The 23,780-nt window shown below is 39.4% G+C and overlaps 1 protein-coding gene across 1 annotated transcript; it reads left to right on the forward strand.

Annotated features, from left to right (window-relative positions):
• Positions 1 to 5,286: 5,286 nt before the first annotated feature.
• On the forward strand, positions 5,287 to 22,409 carry LOC141677669 (phosphate transporter PHO1 homolog 7-like). Its single transcript, XM_074483680.1, has 12 exons — positions 5,287 to 6,316; positions 6,427 to 6,826; positions 6,938 to 6,986; positions 7,138 to 7,209; positions 20,119 to 20,251; positions 20,341 to 20,461; positions 20,539 to 20,797; positions 20,907 to 21,011; positions 21,116 to 21,310; positions 21,419 to 21,697; positions 21,794 to 21,930; positions 22,058 to 22,409. The coding sequence occupies exons 1-12, from the start codon at positions 5,719 to 5,721 to the stop codon at positions 22,152 to 22,154; spliced, it is 2,445 nt and encodes an 814-aa protein (XP_074339781.1). The 5' UTR covers positions 5,287 to 5,718; the 3' UTR covers positions 22,155 to 22,409.
• The last annotated feature ends 1,371 nt before the right edge of the window (positions 22,410 to 23,780 follow it).

Genomic DNA, 23,780 nt, shown 5'->3' on the forward strand with positions numbered 1-23,780 from the left:
GTCCTTTATGTGGTCCGGGGCTAATACTGACTTAGAGATCATGTCATCGACGTAAGATTCCTTGTTGCGCCCTAACTGATCTTTGAAGATAGTGTTCATCATCTTCAAATAGGTGGCCCCGGTGTTAATGAGTCCGAAGGGCATCATGATAAAGGCATAGACTACCCGGTGGGTGATGAAGGTTGTTTTAGCGAGGTCTTCCGGATTCATGCGGACTTGAATATACCCCGAGAAGGCATCCATAAAACTCAGCATAGTATGCCCAGAAGTTGCGTCGATCAACTGGTCGATATTGGGGAGCGGATAAGAATCTTTTGGGCATGCGGAGTTGAGGCTTGTGTAGTCGACACACATCCTCCACTTCCCACTCGGTTTCTTGACTAAAATAACATTGGTGAGCCATTCGGGGTACTTGATTTCGCAGATGATATCGGCCTTGAGCAATTTTTCCACTTCTTCATCTATAGCTTATTGCCGCTCCGGGGCAAAGTTTCTCCGCTTCTGTTTGATTGGCTTCTTTCGCGGATCCACATCCAGAATGTACATCACAACTTATTGGTCTATCCCGGGCATGTCTTCTGGTGCCCATGCAAACACGTCTGCATACTCCTTTAGTAGCTGAATGAGTTCCTGTTGGAAAGTTATTTCTAAGCCTTTCCCGATCTTCAGCTTCTGGGTGGGGTCCCTGAAGGGTTTTTAGCACATAAACGCAACGAAAACGTAAATTTAAATCTTAAAAAAAATGAAACCCTCCGCAGGATCCATGCGAAAAATAATATTTAATTCGTAGTTCAGTATGTTTACCTTAAGAAGCTTTACGTTAATGAACAGATGGAGGTCTTTAATAGCGATCCAAGAACGATGAACAGAAATCTCTAGCAGCTGCTCCTCAAGTGTGAAGCACTCCACCGGTATCCACCAAGAGTACAATGTGATGGAGGAGGAAGAGGTTGAGAGAATTAGTTGCCTCCCTCTTGTTCTACTTTAGTATTAGGGTTAATTATTTGGGTTGAGGCAAATAGGGTTTATAATAGTATATTTATAGGCAAAATTTTCAGCTGAAAATTTTTCATAAAATATTATTATTATTATTAACCCTTTAATTGATTATTCTTATTAACCAATTAACTAATAATTAAAACACCTTTTAATCATTAATTCCTTTTTTAAATATTTTAGAAAAATAATTCTCTCACTTGATTTAATTTCCAAAATGAAATTCTTAATTAATAATATTAAGAATTAATTAAATCTCATTTAATCAATTATTAAATCTGCTAATTAATTATTTATTTCACAAATAAATAATTACAAGCCATTATTAATTAATTCCTCCACCATTAAATCATTCTCTTTTATGGTGTGACCCTGTAGGTTCAATATTAAGCCGGTAGTAGAAATAAATAATAATAAAACTATTTTATCATTATTTATATAAATTCTCTAATTCATTAAATATGATTAATTAATAAATTAATCATATTTATTCTACATCGTGAGGGATACTTCTCAGCATATCGCGACTATCCGGATAATACGAATTCACTGCTTAGAATACCAAGAACCTATTCAGTGAGTAGTTGCCGTACAATCAATTCCTTCTACCCTGCAATGTCACGATTAAATACAAGGCATGGAACTTGTGTCAAGCCTATCTTATTTAATCATTTGCTTTCCCATTCACTATGCTTAGTTCTATTTAATGTAAATTAGAAACTCCTTTCTAATTTCATTCACTCTGGCCAGAGATTCCTGAACTAGCATAAGTGGATCAGCATTGAACATTCTCTTCCTTCACTGGAAGGGGTAGATCCTTTATTGATCATACACTATCTTCGTGTACAAATTCCTATACCCAGTAGAGCCCTTATAACTATCCCTGGAGACTAAGAACTAAACCAAAGCATAGTTCAGTGTACACAAGATGACTATGATGACCTCAATCCTAAGGATACTTGTACAACTATCACTATGTGAACAACTGCTGACACGTGAGTGAACTCCATCAGTTGTTCAGCTGTGTGAGTCATGTTCAGTGAACTTATTCTATAATAAGCACCTACATATTAGCTATAGTGTCACCACACAAATGTCTATGAGAACAGACATCCTTCATAACGAAGCAAGCATAGTATGTACCGATCTTTGCGGATTACTAATTACCAGTTAGTAATCCTACGACCAGGAAATATTTAAGTTTAGAGTTATCATCTTTTAGGTCTCATTATAATGATCTCATCATAATCCATAAAAAGTTTTACTCTAAACTATGGTATATCTTATTTAAACACTTAAATAGATAAAGCCCGCAATAAAACCAAAACAAGTCTTTTATTAATATCAATAAAATCAAAACAGATTACATAAAAGTTATTCCTAAATCATCATACATGATTGGACTTAGGACACATCTCTTTCAGTCCCCAGGTTCCAACTCTATCTCAACAGTCTATGCAGCAGGTTCAACCTTGGTCTTTTCCTTCACTTCCACGAATTTCTGTATTCGGGCATCTGCGTTGGTTACGCTGTACCCCGAATCTTTTATCATGTTGACATCCAACTTTGACCTTTTACTGAGATGTTCGAAATGTTTCTTGCGGCTTTGGCCCTTGGGTAGGGCCATTGCATTCTTCCTATTTTTGGGTTCAGTTTCTGCCATGACCAAAGCCTACCATAACACCTCTCAGACACATCCATGTCTCCCTTGAGTTCTCCGATACCTCTCGGGTGGGAAAATTCAGCTTCAAGTGAATCGTTGAAGGGATGGTCTGAAGCTTCGTGATCGTGGGCCTCCCGAGGATCATGTTGTAGGAGGATGTTGTACTTATCACGTAAAATTTCATGACAAGGGAGACCTGCTGGGGTGTAGTACCAAAGACTACGGGGAGGTAGATTACCCCACGTATCAGAATCATGTAATTCCCGAATCCATAGAAGGGGTCTTCGAGACAGGGATCCATTCGAAGGTGGCCAAGTTTTATCCTATTAAGTGCGTGCTCAAAAACAATGTTAGCGGAGGAGCCATTATCAACCAATATTCTTTTTACCTCATTGTCAGCGATATCGAGAGTCACAACTAGAGCTTGGTTGTGTCCAGGATCCAGGCCCGGGAGAATAGTCCCCTCTACGATTACTACTTTATGGACCTCTCTGCTGCTTATAGGCCCATAGGAAGGAACCTTATGACTGGGCCCGAATGGATGAGCTTTTCTATAACGCTCCGGGGACCGTCTATGTTCCTATTCCCCGTCATCCTGACCTCGACATATATACCCACGAGTAGATAGATTACCTGGTTAAGGCAGTATTCCACCTCGGGGAAGGCATTGAGTGGAGGTGGCCCGAACCTCATGAGAGGGTTTATCATCGACCTGTGGGGGGTTGGGTAGCTATCCCTTTAGATTACCTGCATAGTATGAGGCCTAACCTTCACCAGTTCACCAAATCCCTTTTTCCGTGATGTCTACGGGATTCCCTTTACCCAGCTGGCCCCGAACTCGATCAAGTGGATTTCCTGGTTTCTCTCCTGTTGCCATGTAAAAGGATACTTGCCAACCTTCAAACTCTTCCACTATCTCTTCAAGATTAAAAAGTCTACCCTTCTTACCCCGTATGAGTGTACCTTTAACATAGATGGTTGTGGGTTCCCTGCTGAGTTCACCTGTTTTTATGTTGAATTCGCTCCGGGGCTGGCATCAGGAGTTCATCTTCGTCTGGGGTAGGGGCCTGGAGTTTATGCCTGTGTATAAAATGTTTTTAAAAATAGTAGGTTCCCAACCGAGAGGCTCGGGGGAGCTGCCTTGGCGAAGATGTACGACTTTGTCATGGCTCTGGGGGCTCAGTGATCTCGGGACACCTTTTTAGATAATCAAACATTATTTAATGTTGGATGTAAGTGTTTAATTACATGTAGCCTTCCATTATGCCTTTTCCTAATATGTACTTGTGTTTCTGCGACTTTTATTCTCTAAACTGTTATTTTCCACTGTGCAAGTTTTCTGTTGCTCAACCCTTTTCATCACGCAATGTCACAGCAATTCAAGGCCCTCCTTCTAGCGCCAATAATAACTCTGGTTCTTCCCCGATCTTCTCCTGTCTCACTAGAGCTCGAGCCCGATCCACGTGACAGATGGCACGTGGTTAAGCTGTTAAGTGGGGGTTTCTGCAAAACAAAATCGGAGGGGGGGGTGTCCCCGCAGCAACTCCGGTGTGAGAATAAGAATGGGGTTTCTTAAAAAAAAGAAGATGGAAGAGGGAGCTATTCAAAAATATATATAGTGGTGTGTGTATATGTGTGTATAGCAGACGATATTTTCCCACCCCTAAAACCCATTTCTTGGGGCCTTTTATAGGCCCCCAAATTTAGGGTTTTAGGGGTTTGTACCTCTTCATCCTAGTGCTTGATGATTCTTGATTGGTGAGTGATTGGATGGTTCATATGGCAAGTGGGGTCCGACTGTCCTTTTGTAACTGGGGTGACCTGAGATTTATACACATGGACAGCTGGGATATAGTTGTTCCATTTCTGGTAATACGAGGCAGTTGACATTTTTGTCAATTGCCACGTGTCCCGGGGACCACCCCAGTTTGGGTCTGGGATGTCTTGGGCTTTTGTAACATTTACTTTGAGCCTGATTATTTATGCCTATCACCACACGCATTTGATATATGCTACGCATTCATAATATGCGTATACTTCTGATTATTTAGAACACTTATCACACGCGTGGTTATTTTGGGCATCTCACTTATAAAATTTGGTTATTTCGGGCATTTTCTCCGAGTTTGCCTAGATGACCACATAATACTCTAATTCAAATTATTGTTTTTATGCGCATGTTTTACGGTGAAATAAAAAAAAAACAATATTGAGAGAGTAATTGGGATGGTGAAATCAGAAGTTTGTCGGCCTTATTTGAAACGGGCAAAAGTTAAAGTAAAAAGATTAGGTAATAAATAACTATCAAGGCGGGGCTGTAAAATAAGTAATTTGTACTTATCACGAACGAGTAATCTGTTTTATAAGATAAGCGACTGATCGTTCATGTGATCATCATCCCAGCTACTCGTACAAATCCTGAATTGCCTTATTACAAAAGTCGTACAAGTTGGGGCACAACACAACACAAATTTCAAAAATAATTGCTCAATTGACTTTGACTACAAGACAACCGTACAGCTAAGTACATGGGCTTTGTCTATATATAATAATATGCAAGTACCTTCTTCCTCACATGCAAACTGTACTCAGCACTTGAATAGTTGCAGATCTTCATATTATCTCTTTTTTTTTATTTTCTTTTCATCTTCTGCTTTCAATCATGCAAATTTGTCGCACCTCCGATTGCTTCTGCCTCCAGTACTTCTAGCCATTTCTTAATATATATATTCTCTCTCTTTTTATTGATCCTCTCCTCTTTTCTTTTACTACTAAATATTACTGAAAGAGTTGATGGCTCAAAAGCCAACCAACACTGGAATAGTTAGGTTACAATCCAAATGTTCTAATATCCCCAAAAACTACAGACATCAACTGCGACAGATCGCTATTCTAAATCACATTGTTCAGAAGCTTTGCTTGATTTCTCTTTCCTACTGAATCTAGAACTTTTTTTCTTCCTACACCTTTTATTTTTGTTGCTCACCAATCATATTCATATACTCATATTATTCTAGCTCATCATCAGTCGAATACGTACTATATTAGAGTCGTAAGTCATGAAATTCGGAAAAGAGTTCAAGTCACAAATGGTTCCTGAGTGGCAACAAGCATACATGGATTACGAATTTCTCAAAAACCTGTTGAAAGATATTCTTCATCATAAAAAACAAACTAGTCCTCCTCCACCCTCTGCCAATCCATCGGGATTAACGCGAACTCTTTCACACTATAGAGTTTTTAGCGGTTTGACGTCAGTACAGAGAAGCATTTCTATGCGCAGTACTAGCAGCAGTCATCATGAAGACATTGAGATTCATCCGATTGTGGTGAACAATGTCAAGGGATTGGATGGGGAAGATGGCTACGTGACAACGTATCGTGGGGACGGACAGGATGTTGGAGAGCATGAACTCATCTTCTTTAGTAGGCTTGATACTGAGTTCAACAAAGTTAACAACTTCTACAAAGCAAAAGTTGAAGAGGTGCTGAAGCAAGCTGATGAGTTGGATAGACAAATGAATGCTTTGATTGCTTTTCGGATCAAAGTTGATAAGCCCACACATACTTGGTTTGAGACTGTTGTTGATGTTGATCATCTAGCTTCCACCACCTCAATATCAACTTCAAATTCTTCATCTGGGAGGGGGCGAAGCAGTAAGTACAGACGTTATAATAGGTGCACACACACACACAAATATATTAGATCAAAACTTTTTTTAAACTTTTGAGGGCCATTAACTTAATTATGTAATGTTAATGTGCAGAAAGAATGGCTGAGCAAATGCATAAAATAGACGAAGATAGATCCCTTAGAGGGACGACATCAGAAGAATCGGAAGAATTATCGTCAGGTGATCACTGTACCAGAGACGAAACAAAACATTCATCACGACAAGTTGTTCCGGAAGTAAGAATCAGCACCAGTTCAAAGAGTAGCACAGACAGTGAGTTGATTAGTGTTAGACCACCATCACTTGAGATACTAAAACGTGTGACAGTTAACAAACCAGCTGATACGCCTCTGTCCACAATCAAAAACGTCCTTAAAGTCCCAGTTGACCCACACTTGAAATTCACCACAGAAAATCTGTGTAAAGTTGAAGATCAACTCAAAAAGGCCTTTGCTGAGTTTCATCACAAGCTTAGACATCTAAAAAGCTACAGGTAAATAATTAATTCAAATCCAGTTCTTTTAGTTGTTAAGTTATATAATGATTCAGTCTTAAGAAGTACTTTATTATTTACTAATTTTCTGTTGAACAATGGATGTAACAGCTTCTTGAATATTTTGGCCTTCTCCAAGATAATGAAAAAACATGACAAGGTACAATCCAGCTATTTTTTTGTATATATATATATATAGTATTGTACAGTTGCTGATAAAATAAAAACTTGCCCCACCGACACAAGATCTAGATTTGACTCTGGTTATGGGTTGTTCTCCTAATGTTCAATATTGATCAATCAATTTGCAGATCACTTCCAGAAATGCCTCCAAGTCCTACCTAAAGATGGTTGACAACTCGTATTTAGGCAGCTCTGATGAGGTGATCATTTCACCTTTCTCTTATTCTACACTAGCTTTTAAAAACATTGTTTATATTTATTAAACTGTACACTCAAATTCCGAATATTTGTTCATATAAATATGGGCTTATATCGTATTGTGGCTCGTAAATGAGTCGATACCTATAAGAACGCTATTTACAAATGAGCTCGATATGAACAAAATTTTACTGTTCAGTTTATAAATGAGCTCAACTTGAGCAATACATAGTTCTGTTGGAAAGTTTAATTATGAACAAGTTCGGTTAAAAAGTTATTGAATAAGTTAGTTAATATAGATGGTGAACAGGTTCGTGAGTATATATAATTAATGCTTAGTTGTATAAATCGTGAATAAGTCTACTAACTATTAAATATACAAACTCGTAAACATGTTTTATGAACAGGCAATGTCAAGTTAATTATATAAAAATTGGTAGTTAATAATATTTGTGTATATATTTATCAACAAATTATTGATTTATTTAATTTATTTATTGATAGGGATAAATAAATCCTGATTTTATTATTAATGGGCTGCTAGGCCCAGTAAGAAGATGTATGATATTCAGACCAGAAAGGTTAAGCCTGATGGACCAGATCAGGTCTGGTCGAATAAAAAAGGCCCAACAGCCCTGATTATTAATTAATTTCGTAATTAATTAATAAGGGAAAAATCAGCTGTTGAGAAGAGTCCTGATAAGGATATAAATCCTTATAGATAAGTCTCAAGGGGACCTAAAAGGATAAGGAATCAGTTTCCTACTATCTAGAACTCCAAAGTCCATTCTAATTATGAGACTTGCCCACCAAGTCTCCTATACCAAGTCCAATTCAAGGACCACCAACATCTATATAAGGGGTCTCACCCCACAAATCAGAACTACGTTTTTTGGCTTGATTCTCTAATATACAGAGATACGTAGGCATCTCGTAAAGGCAGATTTGAGCCACGAAACACGAGAGCAGCCATTAAAGGCCTTGAGCTCCCGAATCTTAGTAATAAATACAGCAAATAATAACCTTAGTTTTTTATCCATAACATTTGGCGCCGTCTGTGGGAAAGCACAACAACAACCATGGCGAGAACACGGAGAACAATTAGAGCTCTGGAGGAAGGAACACCATCCGGGACAACTCAGGTGATTTCGTCCACCGTGGAGATTCCTCCCCACTCCACTTATGCATCTGCTCAAGGGGAAGCCCAGACGGGGACAACTCCCCCGACTATTCAAGGTACGAATCCTCAAGTTCAACAAGTACATATACCTGTGAATTCTCGACCCGTCGGGTATGAATATTCAACTATTGTTACTACTAACCCCCCTTATGGGATGCCCCTTCACCCTGAGGTTGGAGAAAGCGGATATGCTGGGCGAAGCGAAGCACGAGGGCAGTCGCCCCCCTATATACGAGGTTTGGGTCCTATCCCTGAGGATCGGGAATTTTCTGGTCCTTACACTGAAAGAGACTCCGAATCTTCAGATGATGAAGTGGCCCCGAGAAGGAGGCGTCCTGGCAAAGAGCCAATGGCTGATGGAAGGCAACGCCCTCAAAGCACCCCAGGGGCGAATCCCCAAGAAGTGTAGGAAAGGATCAGGGCTCATGAGGCCGAGATCCAAAGGCTGAGGCGTGATTTGGAGGCTCACCAGGCCGCCAGACCCCAGATACCTCTTAGGGGGAGAAATCTTCCTCCTGTCATAGACCTGGATGGTCCGGTGCGAAGAAGGGCTGTTGTCCCAAGAACTGATCCAAGCAATCTACTTCCCCTTGGAGATCCTGATGATCCAACTCCGCCCTTCACAGAAGAGATAATGAATGCCCATATCTCAAGGAAATTCAAGATGCCCACTATCAAAGCCTATGATGGCACGGGAGACCCCGCAAATCATGTTAGGACATTCTCTAATGCACTGCTGCTGCAACCCGTGAATGATGCTATAAAATGTCGGGCCTTCCCTCAAACCCTGTCGGGTATGGCTCAAAGATGGTACAGTCGCTTGCCCCCAAACTCTATTGGATCGTTCAGGGAGTTAAGTCAGGCTTTTATTAAGCAGTTCATCAGTGGGAGAGTCCATGAGAAAAGTTCAGCATCTCTCATGAGTATTGTGCAAGGAGCAAAGGAAACTTTGAGAGACTACCTAAATCGTTTTACAAAGGAGGCTTTAAAAGTCCCAGACCTTGATGATAAGGTAGCCATGATAGCACTGCAACAAGGAACCAGGGATGAGTTTTTCAAGATGTCCTTGGCCAAACGTCCCCCTGAAAATATGTTGCAGCTCCAGGAGAGGGCAGAGAAGTATATCAAGGTTGAAGAAAGCATGAGGAAGACCGCAGTAAGTAATGAGCCCACTGGAGGCAAGAAGCGAAAAACTGATCTGGAGAATATCGCTAAGGACAAGTATCCTAGAACCGAATAAAATCCTGATTCAGCCCCCAAGAAGGGAGGACCTGGGCAAAAGTTCACTGAATACGCTAAGCTGAACGCTCTTAGAAGTCAGATTTTGATGGAGATTGAGAAAGACAGAGATATTCGCTGGCCTAAGCCCTTGAAGGCTGATCCTGCCAAGCTAGATAAGAGCAAGTACTGCAGGTTTCACAAAGATGTTGGCCATGACACCGATGAGTGTAGGCAATTGAAGGATGAAATTGAGTTCCTCATTCGAAAAGAAAGATTGAACAAATACACTGGAGAAGGAGGGGACAGGAATAATAGTGGAAGGAAGAACTTTGAAGATCGTAGGAGGGACCAAGACGATCAGGGGCGAAATCCCCAGCCTAGAGGACCAGTTATAAACGCCATTTATGGAGGGCCGAGACCTCGAGGGCATGTGATAAACACGATCTTTGGAGGACCAACTGCTGCTGGATTGTCCAAAAATTCCAGAAAGGCATATACTAGAGAGGTTATGCATATTGTAGGAGAAGCCCCGAAAAGGGCCAGGACAGAAGTAACATTGGCTTTTGATGATTCTGACCTAGAGGGAGTCAAGTTTCCTCATGACGACCCACTGGTCATAACACCGATAATAGGAAACAGCCCGGTCAAGAGGGTCCTTGTTGATAATGGTGCTTCTGTGGATATCTTGCTCCATGACGCTTTTCTAAGGATGGGGTATAACGATTCCCAGTTAACACCAACCGACATGCCGATATATGGATTTGCTGGAGTAGAGTGTCCTGTAGAAGGGATAATCAAATTACCAACCACCATAGGTACGGAGCCAAGGCAAGCAACGCAAATGCTGGATTTCGTGGTGGTAAAGGCTAGTTCAACTTATAATGCTATCATGGGGAGAACAGGGATACATGCCTTCAAGGCAGTCCCCTCTTCCTACCATTCAGTCATGAAGTTTCCAACCCAAAATGGGATTGGAGAAGAGAGAGGAGATCAAAAAATGGCTAGAAGCTGTTATGTGGCCTCTTTGAGGGCGGACGGAGTCGGGGGACAAGTTCTTCCTATTGAAGATATGGATGTTCGAGAAAACGACGAGAAGAGAGGAAAGCCAGCTGAAGACCTGGTTTCGGTCCCTTTAGACCCCAAGGATCCTGAGAGGAAGACTTTCATTGGAGCCACATTAGAGGAGCCCCTTAGAGGGAAGTTGATGAAATTTTTGCAAGAAAATAGTGATGTGTTTGCATGGTCAGCAGCTGATATGCCAGGCATAGACCCGGAGTTAATTACTCACAAGCTAAACGTAGATCCAAGCCGGAAGACAGTGAAACAAAAGAAAAGAAATTTTGCCCCGGAAAGACAAGAGGCTATAAAACAGGAAGTAGAAAAGCTCTTAGAAGCTGGTTTCGTTGAGGAGATCCAATTTCCGGAGTGGCTAGCTAACCCTGTAATGGTGAAGAAGGCTAATGGAAAGTGGAGGATGTGTATAGACTTCACTGATCTGAATGATGCATGCCCCAAAGATTGTTTTCCGTTACCGAGAATTGATACTTTGATTGATGCCACTGCTGGACATGAGATGCTGAGTTTCATGGATGGATTTAGCGGATACAACCAGATCAAAATGCATAAGGATGACATTCCAAAGGTATCATTTATCACTGACTTTGGTGTTTATTGTTATCTTGTTATGGCATTTGGTCTCAAGAATGCAGGAGCCACCTATCAAAGGTTGGTAAACAAAATTTTTAAGGATCTTATTGGTAAGACTATGGAAGTCTATGTTGATGACATGTTAGTCAAAAGTCTAGTAAAGACCGATCACATAACCCATTTGAGGGAAGCTTTTGAGGTCCTGAGGTACCACAAGATGATGTTGAATCCTACGAAGTGTGCTTTCGGAGTAGGATCTGGAAAATTCTTGGGATTGATGGTCTCAAAGAGGGGAATTGAGGCTAACCCCGATAAAATAAAGGCAATCCTGGACATGGAACCTCCAAAAACTATCAAGGATGTTCAGAAGCTCACGGGAAGGGTTGTTGCGCTAGGACGATTCATCTCCAAGTCAGGAGACAAGTGCTTGTCATTTTTCAAGTCACTAAAGAACATCAAAGACTTTGTATGGAGTGAGGAAAATCAGAAGGCATTTGAAGAGTTAAAGAAGTATATGGGCCAGGCCCCGTTGTTGGCCAAGCCAGTTCTGAATGAAGTTTTATTTCTGTACTTGGCTGTTTCAGAGAGCGCCTTGAGCTCGGTGTTGGTTAAGGAGGAACTGAAAGTCCAGAAACCCGTATACTATGTCAGCAAAATTTTGCATGGAGCTGAGTTAAATTATTCAACTATTGAGAAATTCGCTCTAGCCTTGGTAATGGCTTCGAGAAAGCTGCGTCCTTATTTTCAGGCTCACCAGATTGAGGTGCTAACGAATCAGCCCCTGAGAAACATCATTCACAGTCCCAAGGCAAGTGGGAGATTGATTAAGTGGGCAATAGAGCTGGGAGAGTTCGATCTCAAGTATAAGCCACGTACGGCGATAAAAGCCCAGGCACTAGCTGACTTCGTGGTGGAATGTACCATACCCAACCAAGAAGTCGGGGGGCAGGAAGATACCATACCTCAAGACAAGGGAGTTGATAATGAAAGCAAAGAGAAGGATGATAAAGAGTATTGGGTTCTCTATTTTGATGGAGCATCAAAAACAAACTCCATTGGAGCAGGATTGGTTTTGCAAAGCCCTGATGGGTTCTTAATTGAGTATGCTATGAAGCTAGACTTCCCAACCACAAATAATGAGGCAGAATATGAAGCCCTGATAGCTGGCCTTGGTCTAGCTGGGACACTTAGAGTCAAAAATTTAAAGGTCCGTGGAGATTCGAAGCTGATCATATCCCAGGTAAAGGGAGAATTTGAGGCAAGGGATGATACGATGGCTAAGTATGTCCACCTAGTAAGAGCTGTGATGACCCAATTTAATGAATGTCATACACATTCCAAGGGAAGAAAATGTTAAGGCAGATGCGCTATCAAAGTTTGCTTCATCTGAGATAGAAGAAAGTTCAGGAAGTGTATACTTCCGTGTTTTAAAGACGCGAAGCATAGATGTTAAGCTTGTGGCTCCCATAGGCCTGGGGACGTCATGGATCGATCCCATTAAGGCTCACATTCAAACCGGATGGTTGCCAAGCGATGCAGCTGAAGCACGAAAGTTAACTGTTCGAGCACTAAGGTACTCTTTGATAGATGGGATTCTGTATAAAAGATCTTTCGTGGTTCCTTACTTAAGGTGTCTCAGGCCCGATGAGGCACGCTTGGCTCTTGAGGAAGTGCATGAAGGTATTTGTGGACAACACTTGGGGGGCAGGGCCTTAGCTCATAAGATAACCCGTTTAGGCTTCTATTGGCCAGAAATGATGGTTGATGCCAAAGAATATGTGAAGAAGTGTGATCGCTGTCAGAAGCATGCACCAGTTGTTAGACAACCCCCCGAGATGCTGACCTCTATCAACTCGCCTATTCCCTTTGCAATGTGGGGGATGGATATTCTAGGGCCTTTTCCTATGGCCACGACACAAAGGAAGTTTCTGATTGTAGCCATTGATTATTTCACCAAGTGGATCGAAGCCAAACCTTTGGCCAAAATCACAACTAAGCAAGTTGCACAATTCCTGTGGGAAAACATCATGTGCCGATATGGAATTCCCCGTATCCTCGTCACTGACAATGGAACACAATTCAACAATGAGGAATTCAAGAAGTATTGCGAAGAAAATGAAATTGAGTTGCGGTTCACCTCTGTGGCTCACCCGCAAGCCAATGGGCAAGCGGAGGTAGCAAATCGGATAATCCTGGATGGACTAAAGAAGAGGATCGAAAAGTCGAGAAATAATTGGATGGATGAGATACTTCCCATATTATGGGCCTATAGGACTACTTGTAGAGTCACGACAGATGCAACTCCTTTCATGTTGGCATATGGGGCGGAAGCAGTACTTCCCGTGGAGATATCACATTCCTCTCCAAGGATTCAGGCTTTCGATGAGAAAGAAAATGAGGAAGGGCAGAGATTAGCCCTGGATTTAATTGATGAAGTGCGAGATAAAGCACATGCAAAGATAGTAGAATATCAGAAAAAAGCTTCATTCTACTACAACCTAAGGGTTAAAGAAAGGTTTTTTAAACAAGGCGATCTAGTCTTGAGGAAGATAGAAGCATCTGGTGTAGGACAAAAAGGGAAGCTTGCCCCAAATTGGGAAGAGCCGTACAGAGTCAAGAGTGTTCAAGGTAGAGGAACCTACAAGCTCGAGACTATGGATGGTTTTGAAGTCCCGAGGACCTGGCACGCACAAAACCTGAAGGTTTACTACGTGTAAGATAGGCGAAGTACGATTCTCACTTGTCATTGTGACAAGTAGGTTTAAAAGCACCTGGAAGCTTTGCTTGCGTAGGATTTTATATTCCAGTAGAATTTACATTGTCTAGTTATTATTGATTAGGGTCGAACCCATGCTATGTAAGGTTTTGAAAAACCAGACTTCATATTAAAGAGTTTGAAATTATTTCAATCCAAGGATGTTTAAGGCTCAAATGCATATTAAACAGAAAGAGGCAAGAAAAACAACATATAAAATATAAGCCCCGAAGGGTAATAAGTTTTGAATACAATTAAGTCAATACAATAAAACAAGCCATGCAGGGCTGAAAATGCTCTAAGAAGCTGAGGTGCCCTCGGCGTCCATATCATCATCCTCTCCGCTCTCGCTAGATGTCTCCGTCGTCTCGGAGGAGGAGGAAGAGCTGTCGTCCTCAGCAGGTCTGGAAGAAGACTCGGGAGGAGGAAGGAGTGGATCCTGAGGAACATGATCCGAGACAACTACTCGGGTACGAAACCTCTGTAGCAAAGCCTCGTCATCAGGGCAGATATAGTCCGCCGGGTTAATGTCAGGACAAGCCTCGTTCACGGTCCCAAGGGTCGTGTCCCAACCAGTCCTAAAAGACCCGGGAAAGACTGAATCGTCCCTAATCCTCATGGATTGGGTAAACTCCTCCGAGTCCAGATAGTTGTCTATTGATTTATCCTTCTCCGCCCGAAGTACCACCAGCTCGGCGTTGGACTCTCCGAGTTCTTCCTCCTTGCGCTTGAGCTTCTTTTCCAGGGCAGCATACTTCTTCTGTTGCCTCCTAAGGGCATTGTCGGCCTTATCAGAAGCTCGCTTCCATGATTCGGCTTGCCTCACCGCGCCTTGAAAATAGGCGTTAGACTGAAACAAAGCAATCAACAAAGTATAAGGCGAGAAAACGCTACAAGAATGAAAGATAAGTTCAAAAGAGAAAAGGCATACCGAAGCCAGAGATTGGGCTCCCATGAGCTTAATCCTCTCAAGGTCAGGGGTAGCCACCACGTCAGTGAAGTCCTTTGGAGTCACGCTATAGTAGGACCAATCCCAAGCGTGTTTCGTTGAACCAACCACGGTGTCCCCTCGGCGGAATCCCCAGAGAGGCTGAAAGGCGCCTGTGGCAGCAGCAGTAGGGGCAGCGGCAGTAATAGGAGCACTATGGCCCCCAGCTCCTTCAGTTGAAGCCTCCCCTATAGGCTCTTTCTGCTTCTTCAAAAAGCTAGGCTCCGTGGCCTTTCCCCGGGTGTCTAGGCCTGCGAGCCGAGCTTTTTTCATCCTAGCTGTCTCCTCAACCAAAGGAACATTGTCCTCGTTAATCTCCTTAGCAGCTGAAACAAAGCAAAGGACAAAATAAGTGATGTTAATAATGCATGAAATGAAGTGAAATTGAGAAGGGAAGAAAAATACCCTGTTGAGAAACAGAGGATAGTCCCACATGAATCAGGGAAAACTCCTCTAGGAGAGTCCAGCTGGTGGTCGTGCCATCATCCTGAGTAAGCCCATTATAAATAATAGTTTCTTCGGGAGTTAAGTGAATGGATTTGAGGCTACCATCACTAACCTTCCCAAAGGAAGATCGAAAAAGTGTGCCCCAGTCACCATTCTCCCAACGTAACCCGACGAAACTATTCCTCCAATTTTGATTATTATCAGGAATAGAGGCGCTGTTAAAGATATGTTTGCTTTTGGGCCTTTGCTTGACATAGACCCAGCCGCAGATACTAGAAGAACTATTGTAACACTGAAAGACTTTCCTAAAAACAGCTACAGAAAGAGGAAAGCCCTCCCTAAGACAGCAGACCATAAAACATAGAATGTTCCTCCAGGCGTTTGGAGGAAGCTGACACGGGTTGATTTGTAAATCAGCCAAAAGATGAGGAATAAAGGGGTGAAAAGGAAACCTAAGCCCAGCATTAAGGGCATCCGTGTAAATGAAGAGAGTATCGGGTCTCCAGTGGCAAGTACGATCACCACCAGAGACTGGAACTAATCTAAGAGGAGGAAGGACGTTATAACGAGCATTTAGTTTATTGAGATCTATGTTGTGCCAAGTATTACAATGATTAAAAGAGTCGAGATGAGCAGTGGAGGGATATTCATCCCCCCTAGTGTTAATCATATCAATTAAAGACATATATGAAGAGCGGATCTCGATATCCTTACCTCGTTTTGAAGCCGAGGCTATCTTGGCCGCCCTCTCGGAACTCTTGTCAGCCATTTAGTAGAGATTGGAAAAGAAGGCTGGGAGCTAAGGGAGGAGAAAGATTGGAGAATTTGAGAAGTGTATGAAATGAGGAGTGAAGAGTGTGAGTGATACACTCCCCCCCCCACCTTTATATAGGAGGAAAAGAGGGGAAAATGGGCCTAGGAAAGCCCATTTGGGCCCAGGTTCAGGAACCTTGTAGAATGTCCTATAGAATATTGAAAGAATTTAGAAGATTTTCTAGAAAAATCCAGAGAATTCTAGTTAAAATCAAAAGAAAAACTTGAGTTTTTTCAAGATTCTGGAAGAATCCAGAAAGATATTAGAAGAGTTTGGAATTTGGGCTCAGAAATAAGGCCCAATTCTAGAAAAACCTTGAAAAAATCAAGCCCAGTTAAGGGCCCAAAGTGTTTAAAAAGCCCAGGTAAAAAGGCCTTTATATTAGGCCCAGTTAAAAACAAAAGTTAGCCCAATAAGGGAGGGGCCCAATCAACTAAAAACCCATTGAAGGGTTGGTCCCAGAAAATTCAGCCCAAATTAAGGGCCCAGGTCAAATGGGTCAAGGTCAAAACAAATATATTCTGAACTCTTGACCCCATTCGAGGAGGACTTGCACCAAGATCCTAGCTGAATGCATTGAGGTCAAATTTCCTTCGACCAAGGCTGAAAAAAGGGGCTAATTCGGTCAAGAAAAGAATTCTGACCAAAATTCTTGGTCGAAAATACCGGAATAGTTTTTAACCCTGCTTCTTGACCCAGCTCAACCAGAAATCATAAGAATTCCTGATCGAAATGCTTAAGGTCGAATAGAATTCGATCAAGGCTCAAAACCAGACTTAATTCGATCAGGATTTAGACCCATTCGACCAAGAAATACGAAGGAATCCTGGCCGAACCAATCCTGCTCGAAATAGCTTCGACCAAGGCAAGAAAGATGGTTAATTCGGTCAGAAACACAGGAATCCTGACCGAAAGGGACAAAAATTCCTAGTCGACAAAAAAAAAGGAAAAAAGGAAAAAAGGGGGTGAAAATCCTGGCCGAAATTCGACCAGGAATTGAGGTCGAAAGCATTCTGCTCGAAACCCTGTCGACCAGGGCAATCTGAAGGTTAATTCGACCAGGATCCTGGTCGAATGGATTCCTGGTCGAAATCTGTATAAAAAAAAAGAGAGAGAGAAAAAAAGGAAGAAAAAAGGAAGAAAAAGGGAAGAAAAAAATCCTGGAAAAATCCAGAAAAATAAGGAAATTCCTTAAATATTTTCTGAAAAGTGTTAATATTTTCAGAAATAAGGAAAAATCCAGAAAATTAAAGGATAAATCCCCGAAATTAGGGGAAAAATCCAGAAAAATAAGGAAATTCCTTAAATATTTTCTGAAAAGTGTTAATATTTTCAGAAATAAGGAAAAATCCAGAAAATTAAAGGATAAATCCCAGAAATTAGGGAAAAAATCCAGAAAAATAAGGAAATTCCTTGAATATTTTCTGAAAAGTGTTAATATTTTCAGAAATAAGGAAAAATCCAGAAAATTAAAGGATAAATCCCAGAAATTAAGGGAAAAATCCAGAAAAATAAGGAAATTCCTTAAATATTTTCTGAAAAGTGTTAATATTTTCAGAAATAAGGAAAAATCCAGAAAATTAAAGGATAAATCCCAGAAATTAGGGAAAAAATCCAGAAAAATAAGGAAATTCCTTGAATATTTTCTGAAAAGTGTTAATATTTTCAGAAATAAGGATAAATCCCAGAAATTAAGGGAAAAATCCCAGAAAATTAGGGAAAATCCCAGAAAATTAGGAAAAATTCCTGGAAATTAAGATAATTTCTGAATAAAAGGAAGATTCATTGTAAATGTGTAGGTCGCTCCACACTTTACGCAAAAACGAAACCCTGTAAGGGAACGAATAGATTTAACTTCTGCGAAACCTAATCAATGTTTCCCAAAAGTTGGGGGGCAAATGATAGGGATAAATAAATCCTGATTTTATTATTAATGGGCTGCTAGGCCCAGTAAGAAGATGTATGATATTCAGACCAGAAATGTTAAGCCTGATGGACCAGATCAGGTCTGGTCGAATAAAAAAGGCCCAAAAGCCCTGATTATTAATTAATTTCGTAATTAATTAATAAGGGAAAAATCAGCTGTTGAGAAGAGTCCTGATAAGGATATAAATCCTTATAGATAAGCCTCAAGGGGACCTAAAAGGATAAGGAATCAGTTTCCTACTATCTAGGACTCCAAAGTCCATTCTAATTATGAGACTTGCCCACCAAGTCTCCTATACCAAGTCCAATTCAAGGACCACCAACATCTATATAAGGGGTCTCACCCCACAAATCAGAACTACGTTTTTTGGCTTGATTCTCTAATATACAGAGATACGTAGGCATCTCGTAAAGGCAGATTTGAGCCACGAAACACGAGAGCAGCCATTAAAGGCCTTGAGCTCCCGAATCTTAGTAATAAATACAGCAAATAATAACCTTAGTTTTTTATCTATAACATTTATTATTTGTTGTTTTATTTTTTGCTTAGGATTTAAATTACAATACATGCCGAATAGTATATATATATGACTGTTTTATTTAATTTGTTTCAATATTCAATTAGTATGTAGATGGTATCATTTAAGTAGAAATATCACAATTTATTCAAAACTTAATGCTAAACACTCACAACTTTATGTGATATTTTTGTATTTATTTAGAAAATAAACAAGAGAAACTCATTAAATATTCATGAATCGTGAGAACCAGTTTGTAAGTTTAGTATTTCATGATAAAAATTTCATAAATAATATTTATGAGTTGTTCGTAAAACATATTTGGTGGAATTAATTACAGAAAGAGTTTGTACATTTGAAGGTTGAATAGTGATATAAAGAAAATGGGCATATAGAATTGTAAGGTTGTTTATTATATTTTTACTATATTATAATAACCGGAATACAGATAATTTGGATAAACTACTAAATTATTAAACTACTACTAAATATAGTATATTTATTCTATTATACTACGAATACAACTTATCCTATTATTAAAAGATATAAATAATAGTATTACATATCTGCTAAACTACTAGAAATAATTTATTTATTCTACTAAATTTAAATATAATATAACTTGATAAATAAAAATTTAAATTATTAATAAAAACCTCTGCATCACAAGGAATTATATGCTGGTACGAACATAAAGACTGAGTTGGACATTTCTGGCTAGTCAGAAAACACCCAACCAAACCGTGCTCTTTACGTTTATTAAAACTTTTAAACGTAACTTTAAATTAAGTGGTTCATGCAATTCTTTCAATCATGACCCGGTTGATAGATTTTAGAATAAAACAATAGAGTTGGCACTAGAATACTACTCCCTCCGTTTCCAAAAACGTTTTCTATTTGTGTTATAGATATTTGTTAATAAAGATCGTTAATATCTTTAATTTTATATTATTATTAAATATAAAAACTTCATTATATTAAAATACTCATTATAACGAATTTAACAAAATCACTCATAACTATATTTGATGTTATAGATTAAACGTAAATTTGTAGTGAATCACTTATCATCAACAGTACGAAAAGTCAAAACGGAAAGATTATTTTGGGAAGAAGGTAATATAACATAGCTCACTCATCCCCTCTCCCGGTTTGTCTGTCTTTTTATGGTGAATTGGACTGTTTAATTAGTAATACAAATTATTCATGTTATACAATATATTTAAAAAGTTACAACAAATGTAAAATATATGAAAACATTTAATATATATTATAAGATGCAATTCTTAGATTTACAAAGCTAAAAAGGAGTAACTACAGTTCAAAATCCAAGATCAAAGTAAATTTGACCAAAGAAATCAGAGTTTGCTACTGGCGAGAGCTTTGCTAATGAGTTGGTGGATAATCAACTACAGGTAATTTCCAAGCTGCTGGACAGGGTTGAGACCACATTCATCAGGCATTTTGCTAATGCAAATCGGAAGAAAGGACTCAACACACTCAGACCAAGAGTTAAAAAAGAAAAACATAAAGTTACTGCTTCTTTAGGTACCATTTAAATATACCTTATCACTTTCCGAAAATATGAACATGTTTATGGGTTATGTAGCTGAAATGACAACTATTTCCACCTGCAGGCTTCTTTGCTGGTTGCACGGTAGCTCTTATTTTTGCCCTCGTAATGAGTGTGCGAACCCGTAAGATTGTAGAGAAAGATGGCTATGGACAGTACATGGAAACCATGTTTCCGCTATACAGGTAGATTCATAGACTAGTGTTCTTCTATATATTGTCACATTTCATAATTAACAAATGTATATTTACATGAAATGCAGCTTCTTTGGGTTCATCGTCTTGCACATGCTGTTCTACGCCGGGAATATATATTTTTGGAAGAAATATAAAATCAATTATCAGTTCATATTTGGGTTCAAGGCAGGAACGGAATTAGGGTATCGCGAAGTTCTCCTACTTAGTTTTGGTCTTTCTGTGCTGGCATTAGCAAGTGTTCATGCAAATCTTGACATGGATATCGACCCAAAAACCAACGACTACAAACATTTCACTGAGCTTATTCCTCTTATTTTAGTAATTGTAAGCTCATTAAACTAATCATTCCTTTTCTTTTAAATTCAGCCTTGTGATCATTTCTTCATAATATTTAGCATTTTGTAACTTGCTTGATTTGTTGATTTTCCTGCAGCTGATATTTGCGATAATGATCTGCCCATTCAACATCATATATCGCTCCAGCCGCTACTTCTTCCTCACATGTGCAATTCACACTTTCTTTTCTCTTCTGTACAAGGTATGCCCCAGAATAAAACAATGTTTACTATACGTGTGTGTGTGTGTATGTTGTCGGAGTCGGCCCCTCTTGAATATCGGTCTTCATGAATTTATGCAATGCAGGTTGTGCTTCCCGATTTTTTCGTGGCGGATCAGTTTACGAGCCAGGTTCAATCTTTCAGAAACATTGCGTTTTACATCTGTTACTACAGTTCAGGTGGCTACAAACTTAGAGCGCACGATTGCAATAAAAATACTACTTTCGTTGTCTTTACCTACATTTTAGGACCGCTTCCGTTTTGGTGGCGCATGCTTCAGGTGCAAATCTGTTCTTAAGTATTCAAGTTTTTAATGATATAAATGTATTTACAAGTAAATCAAAAAACATTGATTAATTTGTTTTTGTTTCATAATTTGTGTTTGTAGTGTGTGAGGCGATTCCTGGAAGAAAAAGATGCTCTTCAAGGATGGAACTCATTAAAATATTTTGCTATAGTTGTATCATTTGCTACAAGAACAGCTTATGGTAGAAGCAACAGCAGTGAGTGGTACATAATAGCTTGGATTACCTCCATAGTTGCAGGCACAGTTGCTACATATTGGGACATTGTTTACGATTGGGGACTTCTCAACAGAAAATCCACCAACCCTTGGCTCAGAGACAAGCTCATTGTTCCTTACAAAAGTGTTTACTATGCAGCCATTGTAAGTGTATAATAAAAATTACATCTTCTATTTTCATTCTTTTATGATTAAATTCATAGTCTTCGAAGAAATTCTTTTAATGTGTACATACGATAGGCCTTGAACGTATTGCTGAGGTTTTCATGGATTCAAATGGTTTTGGACTTGGAAGTACCATTCCTGCATGAACAAAGTATGATTACCGTTATAGCTGTCCTGGAAATTGTTCGTCGTGGGGTTTGGAATTTCTTCAGGTAAATTAATAAATTATATCTTTATCAGCTATTACATGTGTATGGCTTCCCATTAAGCAGTGGCAATATTACACAGAAGCACATATTTCTTATTGATGCTAATATAAGGTATCCATGTGCTGTGAAGGTTGGAGAATGAACACCTTAACAATGTGGGCAAGTACCGTGCATTCAAGTCGGTACCGCTACCATTCAACTACGAAGACAATGAAGATAATGACTAAGATAACTTTTACAGTCTCATATTTATTTTGAAAGGGGGGTACAGAGTATGTGCAGACAGAGAGTTGCAAGTAAAATAAATCTGTTCTTGCCTTCTGTTCAATTGTTTTGCGTTTTTATTTGTTTATGTTCATGTTGGACTTGATCTTGTCTACTCTGAAGTTTGTTTGTAGATAATTTGAGTTTGTAGTATGAGTAGATCCAACAATATTGTAATAATCGTCTTTCAACAAATGAAATATATTTCGGTTTGCAGGTTCTTGTTTAATTTAGTGTTGTTTTCACAAATTGATTACTGTTGTGCTTATGAATTTTAATGGGTTCAACTAAAGCCCATGAGCATTATAGGCCCAACTTATATACTAGGAGGTTGAGTACAGCTCAGCACGGATTCATGTGGGTGGAGCATAGGAGCTGAAGCTTGAGGATCTCTTGCGAAAGGTTCTAAGAGCACCTCCACTCCAAGTCCCAATTTCCTCTTTTCTTTTATCAATTCTATCTGCCAAGTAAGCTGAAAATGGTTTTTAACAAAAGTGGTCCATTTTATTACAATGCAAGGTCCCGAGCCACTTACACGTTAGTGTAAAAAATCATTTTCAAATGTATTTTATTTTATATAGCATATATTAACTGATATATTATATTTATAATAGTTATATATTTTAAATAAATATTATATATTCTAAAAATATATATTATATAAAAAATATTAATTAAAAAATATTATTTGATAAAAATAAAATATTATTAAAATACAATTGTTACAAGATTAAAAATACTACTAAAACACAATTGTTACATAATTATCAAACTCATATATTAAATGAGCGAGCACTGTGAAATTGAGAAATATGTTCCACTAAATCGGTTTGTAATTGGCGATACTTCTGCCTATCACGAATTCGACTGTTGTTATGAATATAATTTTCATAGGAAGCGAGAGGTTCCTCTCCTAAATTTGGTTGTGATAATCCGTTTGTAACATCATCATAAGAAGGCAGTGAACCAAATGGAGTGGCATACGTGTCTCTCTCATCCTCGACAATCATGTTATATAAAATAATGCAAGCTCTCATTATTTTAGCGAGATCTTCTTTGTCCCAGAATCGTGCTGGACCACGTATAATTGCGAAGCGAGATTGTAAAACACCAAATGCTCGTTCTACATCTTTACGTTGACCTTCTTGATATTTTGATAACGGTTAGATTTTAGTCCGTTGAACGGTCATGTTAACGGCTATATTTTCTTATCATGATTTTCAGTTAAAATTTTAATGTTATGTATGTTGTAGTGGGGTCATAGTGTAGAAATGGTCCGTCCCTTTGTGGAGGGACGTCCCATTTTGCTGTCTTGGCTCCAATGCACACTGTGCCGTCCCATTTCCACTTCACAGAAATCGAGAAGGCAAGTGGTCCTCGAGTGGAGGTGCTCTAAGTGTTGTTTGATTCAAGTATGCTCAGGTCTGTACGGACTTTCACCCGACGGAGCTAGAGCCAGGTAAGAGCATCTCCATGGAGGGTAATGTTGTAAAAATCAGAAATCAATTCTACTCGATTTTATTTCAAAAAAATGAGTATTCTGAATAAATATTTGGGTTTCATTATTTTTATTAATATCTCTCATATGT

This window comes from Apium graveolens, chromosome 8 (assembly GCF_009905375.1).
Source record: "Apium graveolens cultivar Ventura chromosome 8, ASM990537v1, whole genome shotgun sequence".
Taxonomy (NCBI): domain Eukaryota; kingdom Viridiplantae; phylum Streptophyta; class Magnoliopsida; order Apiales; family Apiaceae; genus Apium; species Apium graveolens.